Below are 19,712 nucleotides of genomic sequence, written 5' to 3'. Positions count from 1 at the left end.
TTTTTTTTGTATTTTAGTAATAGGCGACGCATAATCATGATTATGCGTCGCCTAATACCCTATCTATATATATTTTTTTTAAACCTTCATTTTTAACAATTGGATTTTAGTTGAGCATGAAATAATCAGTGAAGATATTGAAACAATATAAAGAGAGGTTTTTTTTTTTTTTTTTTTTTTTTTTTTTTTTTTTTTATAAATTTAGGGTTTAGGCGACGCATAAGCAGTATTATGCGTCGCCTAATACCTCATTTTTTTTTCTTCTTTCAAAAAAACCATGGTTTTTAACAATTTGATTTTCTTCCATCATCAAATAAGCAGTGAAAATATTTAAACAACATAAATGAGTTTTGTTTTTTTATTTTTTTAATCAATCTGATTTTATCCCTGCATCAAATAACCAGTTAAAAGATTTAAACTAGTTAGAGAAGGTGTTTTTTTTAAAATCTTCCTGTTTAACAATTTGATTTTCTTCCAGCATCAAATGACCAGTGAAAATATTTAAAGATGATAAACAGAGTTTGTTTTTTTTTTTTTGAATTTTAGTAATAGGCGACGCATAACCATGATTATGCGTCGCCTAATACCCTATATATATATATTTTTTAAACCTTCATTTTTAACAATTGGATTTTAGCTGAGCATGAAATAACCAGTGAAGATATTGAAACAATATAAAGAGAGGTTTTTTTTTTTTTTTTTTTTTTTTTTTTTTTTTTTTAAATTTAGGGTTTAGGCGACGCATAAGCAGTATTATGCGTCGCCTAATACCTTTTTTTTTTTTTTCTTCTTTCAAAAAAACCATGGTTTTTAACAATTTGATTTTCTTCCATCATCAAATAAGCAGTGAAAATATTTAAACAACATAAATGAGTTTTGTTTTTTTATTTTTTTAATCAATCTGATTTTATCCCTGCATCAAATAACCAGTTAAAAGATTTAAACTAGTTAGAGAAGGTGTTTTTTTTAAAATCTTCCTGTTTAACAATTTGATTTTCTTCCAGCATCAAATGACCAGTGAAAATATTTAAAGATGATAAACAGAGTTTGTTTTTTTTTTTTTGAATTTTAGTAATAGGCGACGCATAACCATGATTATGCGTCGCCTAATACCCTATATATATATATTTTTTAAACCTTCATTTTTAACAATTGGATTTTAGCTGAGCATGAAATAACCAGTGAAGATATTGAAACAATATAAAGAGAGGTTTTTTTTTTTTTTTTTTTTTTTTTTTTTTTTTTTTTAATTTAGGGTTTAGGCGACGCATAAGCAGTATTATGCGTCGCCTAATACCTTTTTTTTTTTTTTTCTTCTTTCAAAAAAACCATGGTTTTTAACAATTTGATTTTCTTCCATCATCAAATAAGCAGTGAAAATATTTAAACAACATAAATGAGTTTTGTTTTTTTATTTTTTTAATCAATCTGATTTTATCCCTGCATCAAATAACGAGTTAAAAGATTTAAACTAGTTAGAGAAGGTGTTTTTTTTAAAATCTTCCTGTTTAACAATTTGATTTTCTTCCAGCATCAAATGACCAGTGAAAATATTTAAAGATGATAAACAGAGTTTGTTTTTTTTTTTTTTGAATTTTAGTAATAGGCGACGCATAACCATGATTATGCGTCGCCTAATACCCTATATATATATATTTTTTAAACCTTCATTTTTAACAATTGGATTTTAGCTGAGCATGAAATAACTAGTGAAGATATTGAAATAATATAAAGAGAGGTTTTTTTTTTTTTTTTTTTTTTTTTTTTTTTTTTTTAAATTTAGGGTTTAGGCGACGCATAAGCAGTATTATGCGTCGCCTAGTACTCTTTTTTTTTTTTTCTTTCAAAAAAACCACGGTTTTTAACAATTTGATTTTCTTACATCATCAAATAAGCAGTGAAAATATTTAAACAACATAAATGAGTTTTATTTTTTTATTTTTTTAATCAATCTGATTTTATCCCTGCATCAAATAACCAGTTAAAAGATTTAAACTAGTTAGAGAAGGTGTTTTTTTTAAAATCTTCCTGTTTCACAATACTAGACGTCGCCATATATCAAGAAACTTTTTGGTAAAAATTTATTAAAAAAATCAAAAAAATTAAATCACTGTGAAGCAGCTATAACATTTTCACTTTTTATTTAAAGTGGAAACAAATCAGAAAAACACCAAAAAAAAAGTTTTTCACAATATTAGGCGACGCATAATGGTATTTATGCGTCGCCATATATAAATAAAATATTTGCTAAAAATTTATTTGACAAAACAAAAAAAAAATCACTGTGAAGCAGCTATAACATTTTCACTTTTTATTTAAAGTTGAAACAAATCAAAAAGACACAAAAAAAAAAAAATTTCACAATAATAGGCGACGCATAATGGTATTTATGCGTCGCCATAAATCAATAACATATTTTCTATAAATTTATTTGAAAAAACAAAAAAACAGCACTGTGAAGCAGCTATAACATTTTCACTTGTTATTTAAAGTTGAAAGAAATCAGAAAAACACAAAAAAAAAAAAAAATTTCACCATAATAGGCGACGCATAATGGTATTTATGCGTCGCCATATATCAATAACATATTTGCTAAAAATGTATTTGAGAAAACAAAAAAAAAAAAAAATCACTGTGAAGCAGCTATAACATTTTCACTTGTTATTTAAAGTTGAAAGAAATCAACTGTTTAATACTTACTAAAAATTTCAAAAAAAATTTATGATAATAGACTAATAGGCGACCCGCAATTCTTCTTGTCTCCTGATATCATTAATAAATCTTTTAAAATATTTTTTTCAAAAAAAAAAATGTCATGCTGCTTAAACATTTTCACTTGTTATTTAAAGTTAAAAGAATATCAACTGTTTAATACTTAGAAAAAACAACAAAAAATATAAATTTTTTCCCTAATGGGCGACGCATAATAGTGTATACGTCGCCTTATATCAATAAAATATTTTCCCAAATATTTAAACATTTTCACTTGTTATTTAAATTTGAAAGAACATCAACTATTACATACTTAAAAAAACGCAAAACAAAAAAAAAAGAAAAAAACAATGTTACACTAATAGGCGACGCATAACTATGTTTATTCAGCGACTCTAAATATTATGCGTCGTGTGTGTTTGTTTCTCGCGACTTCTCGACGACACCTTTTTTTTTATGCGTCGTCGATTGGTCGAATTTTTACTGACGTATTAACCTCAGAGTCGCGGTATTATTTTTTTAGACGCATTTTTCTCGTAGCGTCGCTAATAATGTGTCGCTAGAGCTTATTTTTCGCGTAGTGAATGGTTTTAATAGCTATAGAAATGATTGGAACTTAATAGCTTGGAATAAAATTTGTCAACAAAAAATGTGTAGAGGATTGGGAATAAGGTTAGTCGTTAATTTTCATTAGGCACTTTTGGGAAGGTTGGGTTGGATTATGGTTGCCAATAAAAGTAGATTATGGATAAAAATTTTGAGAACTAAATATTGTTGACTGGATAGTTTCTTATATTGCAAGGTTGCCAAGAATCATTCATACATCTGGAAAAGAATTATGGCTACAAGAGACATCAATAAGCAAAAAACTTGCCTTATGGTTTGGAATGAGCATTTAATAGTTGTTTGGAAAGATCCTTGGTTCCATATATTTGCAAGTGTTTGAACCCTTCCCGTAATAAGTCAAGATAGATTAGCTTGGAATGTCGATTTAACAAATGAACCTTTTGTTGTAGGAAGTGTAAGAGCTATTCTGGATATTTAAAGGGGAAGACCTTATCATGAAGATAAACTGATTTTGCTTGCTTCCAAAAAAGGTGATTTTCAACCAAATCTGCTTATTGGGAAGCTAATGCTAGCAAGTTTAGTAGAACTCTTTCTTGCGTACGGAAGCTATTATGGAAAGCTGATATCCATGAGAGAATAAAATTCTTTTTATGGAAAATTTCAAAGGGTGGTATGCCAACCAAAGCTTCAATGAAAAGGTATATTGCTAATTTAAATGATAAATGTCCCTTTTGTTTTCAAAATTTTAAAGCTATTGAACATCTTTATATTAGATGTGATTACTGTAATGGACCCAAGAATTATTATTAGGGGTATATTGAGTAATGTAATGGTTCGTTTTTTATTTATTTATATATTTTTTTGGAATTTCGGACATTTATATATGCAGAACATTTCTTTTTTTATTTATTGTAGCTAGCCCAACTAATCAGATTTTTTTCTTAATAAATTAAATAGTTTTACTTGTTTATTATTTTTCTCTAATTTTATTTTTTTAGAACAATATGATTTCAATATTTTGACAATGATTTGACATTCACAATAAATACATTAAAAATTTACATAAAAAAATCATAGTTTAAAGCAAAAAGAGAAAAAAAAAAAAGAAAAAAAATTATTTTAGATTTTGTTAGAAATTAGTTAACCGAAAAATACATGGAGAACAAGAAAAATAACAATAAAATTAGCCATTAAAATGAAGAATTGGCATCTTTATAATTAAAACAACATAAAATATTAGTTAAATAAATATAACTTATAAATAGCTATTGTTTTTTGTTTTACTTCTATAGTTATTTTGTTATGAACTAATTGTATACATTGTAATTGTAAATGATCATTATTTTTAAAATTTGTAATTACTTATACTTAAAAAAAGTATTATATTGTAGAACTATATTTAATAAGTACGATCATAAGTAAGTAAGAGATGAAAAAAAATAAGATAAATGAGAAAAAAATGCAGTTAAACTAAGAAAAAAAAGGATAAAAGGAGAGAAAAAAAAAAAAAAAACTATAGTACTACATTTGGGGTGTGTGGGAGTAAATTTTCTTTTTTTTTTTCTTTTTTTTTTTTCTGTTTTGGGTGGGGGCATCCTCAATTTTGGCAATTTAATAAAAAAATACATTAAACATTTTAGAAGAAAATAAAGGGTAAATTACATGATTGGTCTCATTAAATTAAATTTTGATGCTTTTGTTAAGGAGGATGCTTCAGCTATTGAAGTGGTGGCCTGGGATCATTGTGGAGATGTTCTGAAAATGTGGTCTAAGAAAATTTCAAGCTCCAATGTTGTCCTTGCTGAGTCGTGGTGACCTGGGATCATTGGGGAGATGTTTTGAAAATGTGGTCTAAGAAAATTTCAACCTCCAATGTTGTCCTTGCTGAATGTTCTACTTTAGAGTAGGCTATTGATTTAGCATTTTCTCAAGGTTGGAGGAAAGTGGTTTTTGAAGAAGATTGCCAAGTTGTGATTAATGCCGTTTTATCAGCTAAAGATCCCCCCTGGCTGGGAATGTATTGCTATGCGGCATATATTTATAAAAAGCTCTCTAGCTTTAGTTCTTATAATATAGAGTAGGTGCCAAGAATTTGTAATTCAATTGCTAATTTTTTTGTGCTCTTTGGCCGATTCTTGTTCAGGTATATTGATTCAGCCTTGTCCTTTTTAGCCTAGATCTCTCCTTCTTTTGAAGTTACAAGCAGGATGTAGACCGGTTTTGTAATTTTAATGCAGTCAGTTTAGCCCCAAAAAAAAAAAAAAAAAATTGAAAATAAAAAAATTCGTGCACTTTAAAGTAGCAACTCCTTTCTTCTTCTTCTTCTTCTGCTTCTTTTTTCTTTTTTTTGGTTTTTTTTTTTTTTTCTTTTCCTGGGGCGGCCGTTTTGTTTTTGTTTTTTTTTGGGGGGGGGGGGGGGGGGGTGAGGGGGATTTAATGAAACAAGAGCAACTAAATATTAATTTAATTGTTGAATTTTAATAAATTATTTTAGTAATTTATTATTTATTTTAGTAATTTAACTACGATCAAGCGAGTCTAATTAGTAGCACTGTTAAGATAATTAAAATATAAAATAGATCTCTTGTCCAACAGCTAAAATTTAGTGTTGAATATAAAGATATTTCAATTGCTTATAAAAATATAAGCTTTTATAATAAATTGTAAAGGTACTCAACTTTTCAGAATGAACTTGATACCACTGAAAATGAGGGGGGTTAATTTATTTATTTTTCCCTTTTGTAATCAAAATGGTCATAATTCCATTTATTTACTTCTTCATGTACAATACTGTGTAGAGATCTAAATTTATTTGAGGGCAGTTGGCATGTTTCTTTCTGAACTAAAACTTTGGCATTTTAGTCCTTCGAACATTTTTTTTTGGTCTTTTTGTCTCTAAAGTCGAATTTATCTTTAAAAAGGGTTTTTAAATTAACATAACATGATCAATTTAAGGATCATCTATGCAAGCGAAATTCAATTCAAAAATTGTTTGTGCAAGTAAAATTTAAATTTAGAAACTAAAGTGCCAAAATTTTGAATTTAGGAATTAAAATGACAAAATATTGTCAGTTCAAGGAAAAAACACGTCAATTATCCTTTATTTTACGCTGGTGCTAGAAAATGAAAATAACTTACAAGCTAACCGAAGTATAGCTAGCAAGGGGATGAAGCCTTCTATTATCATTTTTGTGTCTTCCTTTCTGTCTAACCAACGATACGAATTTCATTTAATCTTATAAAGCAGCTAATTTTTTATATTCATTCAATAAATGTTTTTCAATGATTTAGCATTATATTAATGACGGACATAAATGGAAACAAAAAAAAGGGGACACAAGATCCGCCAGTAATGTCATGGAGTATGATCACGCATCAACTTAGAGCTGCCAAATCTTCCGCTCCTTGCCAACCTTATATCCTCTATCAAACGTTCCAAATTACAGTAAGACGATCCACCCTCGTTCACACTTTTCCTTGCCAACATACTCATCTCCTCTGCTACTCTCTCAAACTCCTCCCTTCTTTCCACCATCAAATCGTTCACCACTTTCTCCACAATTTGTCTATCACAAACATCCTTCATGTCTATACCAATCTTCCATACCTCACTCACGAATCTACTATTCACCTGCTGATCTGCAAAGTAAGGCCAACAAATCATCGGCACTCCAGCAACTATACTTTCTAGAGTTGAATTCCACCCACTGTGAGTCAAAAACCCTCCCACAGCCGGATGAGCAAGTACTTCTTCTTGGGGCGCCCAACCCACTATAAACCACCTTTCTTTTGTTTCATCCAAAAGCTCCGCGAGTATTTGAGCGCTGTCACCTTCTTTCGTGACCAAGTCAGTCCGTATAACCCACAAGAATCTTGTATTACTATTCACCAAACCATGCCAAAACTCCATGAGCTGGTCTTTTACAATAACCGCAAGGCTACCAAAACTGACATAAATTACAGACTTCGCAGGCTGAGCATTGAGCCATGCGATGCAACTTCTGTCAACCTCTAAGAAACTGTTGGAAGATTGAGATGAAGAGGCTACAGTGGCAAGCTTGTGTTTAAGGTGCGTGTGGAGAGGTCCAATAGAGTAGATTTTGGGAAATTGAGTTTGTATGTGGGAGAGTATTGGTGCCTCCAGGTCTTCAAAAGTGTTGAGTATGAGTGCTTTGGCTCGTTTGCTGTGGTGGGTCTCTTGCACAAGATGATGGAGACTCTGGTTAGTTAGATCGCTTAGTCGGCAGAAATTTGGGAGGTCTCGGCACCGTAGGAAACTTTCCATGCCCGGTACACTGTTTATTAATCTATCCATGTCTTCTTTTCCTGAAATTTTTTTGACATTTAATAGATATTAATGGCTGATGTTTCATCCATATTAATCAATAAAACTTGTTCATTTAAAAACATGTAACAGTAGCAGTCCCTAAACTAGTAGCTCTATCTTTTTCTCACTAGAAAAAGTGGCACAAACTAATTTCACCTTGATAAAGTTATTATAGATTCACCAATATATATATATATATATATAATGGTGTAGATTGGTAGAGGACTTCCGAAAGTTATAGAATTATCAAGAAATTTCTTATAGGCTTGGCCACCAAGGAAAGCTTTAGAATTCAGCAAAAAAAGTAAATAAAATAATAATAGATATAGAAAAGCTTTAGAATTGATGGGAGAAAATATCTAGAAATCAACAGAAAGCACCGTCATACTAGAACATTAAAGAGGCTACGAAGGTCGTCTACAAAATACAACTCTATACATGGAAGGCTGGTTTTCATACGCGTGGAGCTAAAGTAAGCCAATCAACTAATTAACTATATTCTACCTACTGCCGCGAGCCTATTTGAATTATCAATTCAATTATCCCCTCCTCCAGCTTGAAAAAATATATATATTTTTTATCTATTTCTATTCGATATCCTATGCCTTACCTACGTTTTTTTAATCATCAGTGGTATCAAGCCACATTCTTTCAATATTAAACGTAACTTTTTCTTTTATAATGTCTAACAAAACTATCACCTCGATAGTTCAGTTTTCCTTGATGAAAACAATAATTTTATCGTCTACTAAATTAACCAATTATTTTAAATCACAGGGCCTGTGGAGTATTGTTAGCGAGGGATATGATATTCGTACCGACGTTACACAACTGGACAGTGCTAAAATAAAGGAGCTTCAAAAGAATTGACAAAAAGATTCTCAAGCGTTGCTCATTTTGCAACAAGTTGTAGTAGATGAAAATCTTTTCAAAAATTATGAGAGCTACAAGTGCTAAGGAGGCATAGGGTAAACAAGAAAGCAATTTCAAGACAATTCTAAGGCACATGCCATAAAGTGCAAAATCAAAGAAGAGTTTTTGAAAATTTAAAAATGAAAGTTAATGAGACCACTAAAGATTATTATTTAAGGATAAACGAAATAGTTAATCAATTGAGAGTTTATAGAGAAAATATCTCAGAAAAGAAAGCTATAGAAAAAATATTGATAAGTTGCAAAAAATATATATATATATATATATATGATGTAATTACCATTATCATTGAAGGATTTGAGGATATAGAAAAATTATCAGCAATAGAATTAATGGACTATTTAGAAACATATGAAAATTCTTTCAAACATGCCTTTAAAGTCTAAAGACAGATGGAATCTATTCCATGAAAATTCTAGAAACGGCAAAAGTGAAGATAAACAATAAGATAAAAAGAGAAAATATCCTCCCTGTGGTATTTGCAAAAGAAAAAGTCATTAGGAGAAAAATTATTGGTTCAAGGCCAAACCGTCAGGACCCATCTAGGATTCCTTTTTGGAATCCTAGATAAGCCTTGATCCTAGAAAAAATCCTACTGAAGCGTTCTACAGAAAATCCGACAGTAGCTCCCCTAAAGGTAGAGCATGTCTCAAAAATTACCTACATGAAAACACATTTTTATATAGTACCACCTTATCTTTCCCTCGTTACTATAAATAATTCCACAATTGGCAGCATCACCCATTTAGTGCCATACTATATTTCAATATCGTTTTATAAACGTACCCATACATAATGTAGAAAGGAGGGTAATAATAATCTAAACAGGAGGGTAATAAAACAATAAGAATAACAATAGAATTAATAACAATAATAGCACAACTTGTCCGAAGACTATCACACTTTTCCAAAAGATACTTACTTGTCTGAAGGCTTTTATACTTGCCTGTGGCTATCATTTTTGCCCGTAGGCTATGATATTTGCCCGAAGGTTATCATATAAAAATAACAATAATAATAATAAAGATAGTAATCAATGATAATAATAATAACAGTAATAAAATAATCATAATAAATAATAATAATATATACAACAATAATACTAATAAAAACATTAACGCTATTAATGATGGTGACGATAATAGTAATAATAATAGTAATAATAATAATTGATAATAATGATAATAATAAATAATAGATATATAACTAATAAAAGCAACATTATTAACAACAATAATAGTACTAGCAATATAGGCGAATAAGAATAATATTACGAAATCAAATCATGAATAGATAAGGTAACATAAGATAAAATCATATTTTAAAAATTTATAAACATACTACGAAATATACACACTCGTATTGGAGGTACATACGATACCATATAGCATGTTACAACAATCCATGATATCAGCTGTCACAGGTACTCTGCTACTGATACAACCTGGGGTGGTTGCCCATATTGACCATCTGACCCCCTGGATTTATAGGCAACATAGTTATGAGGCTAAATTATTCATGCACCGCATTGAATCGTTGTTCCCGTACGGTGTGGTGCATACAAATATAATATAACATAACATACACACATATATAAGTATATATGAAAATATACTTGATGCACCATACAATATACTAGTGGTGCCAGACAGTATCCGGTGTCCCAAGTACTACCTAATGAGGAGGTTGAAAAGAGAAACCTGTAATATAACTTAACTTGGATAAATAGTCATCCTTCAAATGTGAGGGCGGCTAATGCTCATTGTACACTATACTTGCCATACCTCAGGCCCCTAGCTCCCACAAGATGGCCATACATATATGCACGCTAATCTATAATAACAGTCATCCTGCGACCAAGGGAAGAGATGGTTGGTGCTCACTCTATATTATACTCACCTACCCTCACAAGAACGACCATGAATGTAACATATGCGCTGATCCATAACAACCACCTGCGGGCCAAGGAGGGGGGCGACTAATTCTCACTGTGTAAATATACTTGCCAACCAACACTCATGTCCATGGCACCCACAGGATCGTCAGGATAAACAACTATCTACATGATTGTCATACATACTTGCCAGACAATATCCATATTATATGATACATCTAAAAACTATAAAATTTTATAAATCCATTAATTTAAATATTTTAAATTTTACCACCATAAACCAAATCCATGAATAAATAAGTAATTAAATGCATAAATATATTTTTGATCACAATAATTAATATAAATATTTTCTCAAACTTTAAAATCAATTTATACTGAAAATATCATTAAAACCACATAAAATTTCATATATAATTAAATACATAAGAATACATTTCATTATGCATAATAACCTCAACAATAAAATTAACAATACTTTAAAAACAATTTAAAACTATAGCTTCCTTAATTTCAAAAATATAAATTCAATGCCATACATATTTAATTCACAATAAATTTCATACAGTAAATTTAAATAACAATTTTATTTAAACATTAAACACATACATTTTTCAATTTCCAAATTTAATGTGATAATTTATTTAAAAAATGACATATTTTTAATTATAGCACCATAATTTGCAAACAAGGTAGCTAACGAGGTGAGGAATACGTTGTTAACCTCCATTGGCCTCAATTTCACTGGTGATGGCCAAAAAACGCTCGAAAAGTTTCAACCAAACCTCCCTTCCACATATCTCATAAACCATTTAGAATTTGGATGAATAGAGGCCATTTTTCAGATTAGGGGACCCAAAATAGGGGAGTAAATTGATCACACAGCGGAAAGCCGCTGGAAAGTTGGCCAACCTGAGGAATGTCGGTTGTCGTCATTGAGCACTGATCACAACGAGTCCTCTGGCCAAACGGCCAGAGATTTGATGCCAGGGGTCATCCAACTATGGGCGACCATGCTGGCCAGCACGTGTGGCTGTTCGACAGCTGGAGATGGCCTTGTTGTGGGATCCGAGAGAGAGAGGGAGAGAGGAGGAGAGAGAGAGAAAGGAAGAGAGAAAAATTGTTTTGGGAGAGGGGAAGAGAGTCCCATGTAAAGGATAGGGAGAGGGAAAACAGGAAAAGGAAAAAGAAAAAGAAAGAGAGAGAGAGAGAGAGAGAGAGAATATTTTTATTATTAATTTATGGTGACACATGGATACTTTTACATCGTGACACATGGCCTTCTTCCATCATGACATGTGGCACCTTCCAAGTGGTGACACATGGTGCAAATTAAGGACCCCCTCAATTATTTTACTACCGAGTAAAAATTAGTCTTGAACAACACGAATACAACTTTACAGGCCCATATCAATCTACGAACTCATATCGACGAGCACTTTCATATAATACATAGGTCAATGCCAAAATCTATGTTAATAAAAAGTCAACTCTAGACTCATTGATCAGTCCATATCGCATATTGTTTTGACCATAATTTTATTTTCTTAGCCTCAATTTTAGCATACTATCAGCCTTCAAACTCGTGTCGACGCGTACTTTGCTATGGTACCTCGATGAACATAAAGTTCCACCCATAGTAAAAAGTCAATCATGGAGCCCACTCTATCAATCACGGTAAACCTTGGTCAAAAATTCAAATTCAGGGCATTTTTTCGGGCTGGGGTGTTACACAAACTGTAGTGTTGAAACTTTAGCAAACTTGGGCACTTAGGAAACAATTGTTACCCAAACAAAACTAATTAAGCAAATTTTACGAAAGAAAAAAATGTGGAAAATAATCCTTTCTTTATTTGCCAAGTTGAGGAGAAGAAAACACATGATTTATAGAAGTGGTATGTAGTAACTGAAAGGTAACTATCTTAGCTAATTTGATGTGTATAATGTATGTAAAATATTTTATGTATCCATTTGCATTTTTCTCTAATTTCTAGGCTTACTTATACTAAGTAGAACAATTAGATTAACCTACATGTACACTTTATTGGAATGAAAAATATCATTTTTCGTTCATTTTAATTTTACATAGTATGAGAGCTTCTTTTGGACATAGCAAGAAATGCCTGACATGATTACTTTTTTGCTCAAAGTCTCTCTTCCTCTTTCATTATTATTATTTTAATTTATTTTCTATCTTCTTTTCAATTCATTTATCCATGGCCAATTTCACAATCTTCTATATGTATATGACTTAGTTGGCTTCATTTTTGGAAGTTATCAGTGCCCACTAACCATTGATAATTATTAGTCAAATGAAATGTGTGTCAAAATATTCATCATATGCAATTGGGAAACAAAGGAAACTGAAAGAAAGACAACTGACATACCAAATTCAATAACAAAGAGAATAAAAGACTTATCAAGTTCAAAGATCTCTAACTCACTAAATGTTCCAACCACTTAAGGAGGACACCAACTGGAATAAATAATAAGAAAAATCCATTATTAAATATTACAAGTCCTGCAACTAGATAATAGTAGAGCCTGAAAGGTTCGTACAAGCTTCAAAACAAGAAGTGTGGATCAAAGCTATCAAAAATAAGATAAGAATAATTGATAAAAATAAAGCATAAGAATTGGGTGGACCTTTGACAAAGATGTCATTTTAGTTTAGTGGATATATAAGACAAAGCTAATTTTTATTTTTGAATCCAAAAAACATAAGGCATGACTAATTGGAAAAGGATAGTAGCAACAGTTCAAAGTCGACTATAACAAAATGGCTTCTCTAATTGCACTCGACACGATAAAGGTGCTACTTGCATTGGCTACTCAAAATAGATGGACAACTAGATGTGAAGGTTACATTTCTCAATAGCTATCTCAATGAAGAAACATACATTAAACAATTGTAAAGGTTTGTTGTTGAAGGATAAGAAAGGACTGAAATTAAAGAAGGCTTTTATATGGCTTGAAACAAGCCCCACAAGCCCACGACAACAAATTTGATAATTACTTGACAAAGTAACGATTCAAACGAGTTACATCGAACAAACATTATACATCAAGATTCAAGGTACCATAATACTTTCTTGTGTCTTTATATGTAAATGATCTCATACACACATAAAATAAAGAGAAAATGATTATGAACTTTCCGTGAACAAAAAAATATGATGTAAACATTTTAGAAGATGGATTTAGGCCTAATGCATTACTTTCTTGGAATTGAAACAAGTCAAAGACAAAATGAGAGATCTCCATCTTTCGAAAGAAATGCAATGCAAGATTCCAAAATGTCAGGACCCATCCAAGATTCCTTATTGGAACCCTATATGAGCTCCAACTGGAGAAACCCTATTGTACCGTCCTATCAAAAATCCGGTAGCATCTCTCCTAAGTGTTGAGCATGCCCTAAAGATTTTCTACACATAATTCACAATCCACTATCATATCACCTTTTCCTCCCACCTTACATCAAGGAATTTCCACAAAAGATAGCACTTCAATAACAAAGTATGAGAATACATGTACTAGAAATAATTTAATAAATAGAAAATACATTTGCGACGACCCAGAATTCCTCTAACAGTAAAATGTCAACCGTGCGATCTACTTGATCAATCCTGGTCAACCTTGGTCAAACTTGGTAAAAATGCAAATTTGGAGCATTTTCTTAGGTTGGGGTGCTACAATTTACCTCTTATAAAAATTTCATCCTTGAAATTTAGCACACCCAACTACGAGCTGAGTCAAGACGAATTTGCACTCACTACTTAGACTATTTGGTCACGTTATTGCCTGAGTAGCCATAGAGGATGCACTCTACCTCCAAGAGTAACTATACGGTAACGAATGACCATTCGGGATACACCACACCATATACCAGAAGCTCTCAGTGGTAACGGAACCTAGAGCTCTGATACCACTCCATCAGGACCCATCCAAGATTTCTTATCGGAACCCTAGAGGAGCCATGACTGGGAAAACCCTAACGAACCATTCTACGGAAAATCCGACAGCATCGTCCTTAAGGGGTAAGCATGCCTAAAAAATTCCTTGCACATAAAACATACTCCACTATCGTAGCACCTTATTCCTTCCACCTTATTACAAGGAATTTCCACAAGAGACAACACTTCAATAACAAAGTATAAGAAACATATACTAGGAATAATTTAATAACAGAGAATACCTTTAAATATTCAGGTCGATGAGTACTTTGCCATGGTACCTCAATCAACCCAATATTCCTCTCACAGTAAAAAGTCAACCGTATGACCCATTTGGTCGACCCTGCTCAAACTTGGTAAAAAATACAAATTCGGGGCATTTTCTTAGGTTGGGATATTACACACAAAAGGAAAAAAAAATTAGGAAGAGTGGCTACAAGATTGTGGCAATACCTTTTGACATAAGGTATTGAAGAAAGAAGATGGTTCACCACAAGCTCAAAACTTAAAATTCGATAGCCTCATCGAAAAGTTTATGTATCCAACAACCAGTAGATCTTACATTTTGTTTTGAACTAGTCACCTATCAGGCTTAGGGAAAATCTGACTCAAGTGCATTACCAAGTTACAAAAAGTGATTTGGATGTGGTGTAATCCCACTCCTAATTGAAACATACTTGGATACACAAACAATGATTTGTTGAGTTCAGGTCTAGCAAACAAGCACCTTTTGCTATACATTTACTTTTTACACTATGTTTGGATATTTTCTATAGGCATCAAATTAAGAAGCAAGCTATAGTTACGGAATCATCAACGAAGACATAATGCATGATGGCAACAGCATTCGCTACAAGTCAAGCAATATGGCTCAAGTATATGTTTAAAGACATTGGAAAACCACATTATGTAGCAACAAAAATATACTTTGATAGAAAGTGAGCAATGAACATGGTGAAGAATTCACTACTCTATAAAAGGACTAAACAAAAATAAAAATAAAATGACTGAGATGAAGTTGAAGCAAAAAAGGGAATTGAAACCTACTGCCATGGAGAGCAATGGGTGGATTACAAACCAAGATTGCTATTGTAGTAACCTGAAAGCATACGAAGAGGAATGATAAAATGATATGGTATACATTTTCAAAAATCCTAGAAGATTTTAAAAATAGAATAAAAAAAATAATTATTGGTAAAAAATTCCAACACTAAACGTATCTGATTGTGCAGGTGTGTTACCTTCTAGATTAAGGAAATAAAGAATAATAAAAATAAGATTAACTATTGCACAAAACTAAAAAAATAAAAAATAAAATTAGATGATTGTATTGAATTGTAGAGAACAAATAGTTGTAAAGGATCTAATACCTTAATGATTAAAGCACTTTAATCAACTAAGAAAATTACATAAGAACATTGCTAGAAAATTAAATAACTAAAACCAACAAAATATGTAAACTAAGGGCCAAAATAAATGACTATAACTAAAAAAGATAGGCTATCAAAAGGCTAGCACTAGATTAAAAAGCTAAATAACAGACGATCAGAAAGCCTACTAAATGCTAAAGAAAACTTGAATTAAAATTAAAAAGAAATATTCTAGTGTAAAGGGATATAATAGATGTTGAGGTGAATTTCAAAGTGCAAAGGATGCTCTAATATGTGGTAAAGGTGATACCCATAAATTCCTTATTTATTTCAATATAGGATAAATGCTAAAACTTATACTTCTAATAATCAATTGTTTTTTTTGCCTCTTTTTTTCCCTCATAATCCATTTGCCATAAGTATTATTTTTCTAATATACTTTCATATAGGCCGAAAATAATGGAACAATCATTGCCCCTCACAATTCATTAAATTAGAATGATTTGATGTAATGTGTAATATTTTAATTTTCGACCTTCACTCTCCTTATCGATGGCCTATGATGGACATTCCATGGCTCCATCGATCTTTCGTAGTCTTCTTTTGTCATACTTAGTCTTTTATATAGGCCAAAATCCCATTAGCTCAGTACTTCATTTTCACTTGACAAGTCATCTTTAGAATGATGTTTTCAATAGCTCCTAAATTCATCTGCCCAAGCCTTTTTTTGATTTTACTCTAGACCTTTGGCTGTTCCAAGTATTAGTTAGCCTTAAGATTATGGAACTTATTCCACCAATCTAATCCATTGCAGTTCGCCAAATATATTTGAGCGATGCAAATTTGGCCATTCATCTCGTTATGGCCTTAGCACTCAACTTTTTGCCCTCATATTGAATTTGATGTCTGGCCAATGGAGGAACCTATGGTTGAACTTTCTACCCCATGCATTCAACCTGCCTCATCCCAATAGGTATGGCCAGAATAGACTGCATTCTTGTAGATGTGGCCCGATGAGTCACTATTGTGCAAGATTTGTCTTGAGGAACTAGTACCATGGCAACAAAAAGTGCCAACACCGGGATGGATGTGGCCTAGGGGACCAGCACTAGCAATGGATGCGGCTTTTGTGGCCTGCACTCTAATACGTGCAGCCTAAAAGGTCTAAACTTGCGATTACATCAACTCCCTAAAAGTGTGGAATGACTCGATCATCTTTTTATGGTGTTTTGTCATGCTTTTGTCCACTATTTTCTGGTACTCTCGCATGTCATCTATCAAATCGCACAATGTGTTTGAAGTTATCTCAACTTCTTAATTCATGAGTTCCACTTGACAATGCCAAAAAATAATGTTGGGGAAATAATTCAAATAGTGAACGTTTCTGATTGTGTGGGTGAGCCACCTTTTAGATTAAAGGAAATAAAGAAAAATAATAAAAAAAATAATAATAACTTTTTTTTAAAAAAAATAATAATAATGACAATTGTGCAAAAATAAAATAAAAATAAATCAAACAATTGTATCAAATTGCATACAACAAACAATTCTAAAAGGTCTAATGCCTTGGTGATTAAAGGATTTTAACTAACTAATAAACATAAATAAGAAGAATTCTAGAAAATTAAATAAACAAAAAAATAAAATAGACGATCTAAAGGCCAGTACTAAATTAAATGACTAAATTTAAAAAGATAAAAGAATCACCCATAAATTTCTTATTTTTCCAACGTGGGATAAATGATAAAACTTATACTTCTAATAATCAGTTTTTTTTTTTAATTTTATTTTTTTATCCTCATAATCCATTTGAGATAAATATTATTTTTCATCTCCTATTTTCCTTTTATCTAGACAAAAAATATTGATGCTAAAAAAAATTAATACTACTAGGTTCTTAGAATATCTAGTTTTCCTTATCGGCTTGGGCACCAAGGAAAGCCTCTAGAATTGATGGGGAAAATATCTACGGTTATCAAAGGAAGAACACCAACATGCTGGAAAATTTATGAGGCAATGAAGGTCAGTTAGACAAACCTACGTTGTACAGCTATACAAAGAGAAGATTCGCTTCCATATAAGTGGAGCTAAGCAAAAGTCATTGAAATTTAGTTTTATATATTGGAAGAATCCATTTTGTTATTAACAGACTAGAAAGGAGGAAAGAAACACCTGAAACAAATGAAATCAACTAGTTATTCATCAAAGTTTCATTTATTCAATGACTAGAATTAGAAGTAAGTCAATCAAGTAATTATATTCTACCTATCGCCTTAAGCCTATTCAAATCACCAACTCTATTATCTATCCCACCTGTCTATTAATTAATACCAATTATGACCCATTTTTCACCAAAAATATATATATATATATAAACCAAAAGCATATATAATCCTAAACTGAAAAACAAAGCATATATAATCCTAAACACAAAAACAATCACACCGCTTTATATTTTCAATAATTTTCCATCTTTAGTGTTTGCTATATGGACTGTGGGGATTAAATGCTAGAAAATTGTAATGATTCCCATGATTAATGTAGAGAAACATTAATTTAAAGTAGTTCTTACTGAAGAGATGAATCTTAATTTGCCAAGTTCCTTCAATGCTAATTATTTGATCATATCTAAGTTTACTCCACAGCAAAACTGGATCAAAATCCAGAGTGGGAAAAGGCACATCAAAGCAACTAAAGCCTACAAAGATGCCAAGGTAGGAAGAAATAAAAAATTTACCTCGAATAGGGAGCTCGCCGGCTTCAATAATATTCGGAATAGAAAAGTAAACCCAGAAGGAGCAAGCACCGATGGTACGGAAATGAATTATTGGAATGCCAAGCTCATCAGCAACATCTGTAGTAAACTTTCCAAAAAGCCCATCAGCAATTATGCAAGTCACTGAAGGGCTACTTTCTGATCCCAATTCATCTGATGCCAACATCTGCTTCAAAAGCGACTTGCTTATCGAGTTCATCGAATCAAACAAATCCAGTAATGTGTCACTCGAACGCGGGTGGTCATCGGGAAGTCCATCAGAGATGGTCTTCAATAAGAAGCCGGGGTAGGCCGCGAAACGAGCTTGGATATCAGTGTGGAGAAGAAGACGATTGTAGATGAATTGGGTGTTGAGGAAAGTGACATGGAGACCTTGGAGAGCAAGAAGCTCTGCTAGCTTGAGCATGGAGTTGACATGGCCTTGCAATGGAAATGGAAAAATCAGAACCCGAGGAGGATGCAGTGTGTGTGAACCTTGTTGCTCCATGTAAGGAAGAACTGATCCCATAAAATTCTTGCTTTTTTGATCGGCGATGATTGTATAATTGAATTACAGGGATAAGAAATTGTTAGAAAAACCATATGCTAAAGCTCTGTTTGGAATGTGCAATACGTATTAGTCTCAGAGTCCAATTTTGACTTGGTCCGCGCATGAAAGCACATGGCCGCGACATAATTTGTCTCTGCTAGGCATATTTTTCTTTTCAGACTAAAAGTTTAGTTAATAAAACTTTGATTTCTTCCTGAACTTATTTACACCGCTATTAATCCAATGATTTGATTCCAGGTTTAGAGCTGACTTTTCCGGATTCATAAAATTGAACGCTCACTTACTCCAAACATCCCGTTTAGAAATAGGAAGGTTCATCTGTGACGAGAAAATCTTTGGGATCCACATGGATCCTATCCATTTGTGGATAAGGGAGGTTCGTCTGTGACGAGAAAATCTTTGGGATCCACACATGGATCCTATCCATTTGTGGATAAGGGACACAGTAAAAGAAAACATAGTTTGACAAATAAAGATGAAGATACAGTTGAGGTTGGTAGTGTTATTGTGTTCAAATTGACTGCGGGTGCAGGGTGAGTGTCTCATTATCTTATTTTATGCAATAGAAAAATAGGCTTGCAATTAGGGATAGGAATGAGCTTATAAATATCTCATGTCATGATTTTTATT

At 32.0% G+C, this 19,712-nt stretch overlaps 1 protein-coding gene across 1 annotated transcript; it reads right to left on the bottom strand.

The window, feature by feature from the left end:
* Positions 1–6,487: 6,487 nt before the first annotated feature.
* Positions 6,488–19,477, bottom strand: LOC107413798 (7-deoxyloganetic acid glucosyl transferase). The gene is made up of 2 exons (XM_016021842.4): positions 18,494–19,477; positions 6,488–7,605 (listed from the first exon to the last, which is right to left on the bottom strand). The coding sequence occupies exons 1-2, from the start codon at positions 19,038–19,040 to the stop codon at positions 6,635–6,637; spliced, it is 1,518 nt and encodes a 505-aa protein (XP_015877328.1). The 5' UTR covers positions 19,041–19,477; the 3' UTR covers positions 6,488–6,634.
* Positions 19,478–19,712: the final 235 nt, after the last annotated feature.

The sequence above is a fragment of the Ziziphus jujuba genome, chromosome 8, assembly GCF_031755915.1.
Source record: "Ziziphus jujuba cultivar Dongzao chromosome 8, ASM3175591v1".
Lineage (NCBI taxonomy): Eukaryota > Viridiplantae > Streptophyta > Magnoliopsida > Rosales > Rhamnaceae > Ziziphus > Ziziphus jujuba.
This window is presented reverse-complemented; position numbering and strand designations above follow the sequence as displayed.

What these genes read in the sequence shown, in the direction of transcription:
- LOC107413798 (XM_016021842.4), bottom strand. Translation starts at nt 19,040, where the DNA reads ATGGGATCAGTTCTTCCTTACATGGAGCAACAAGGTTCACACACACTG. An exon ending in CGGCGAGCTCCCTATTCGAG is followed by an intron (nt 7,606 to 18,493) that starts GTAAATTTTTTA and finishes AAAAAATTTCAG; the next exon opens with GAAAAGAAGACATGGATAGA.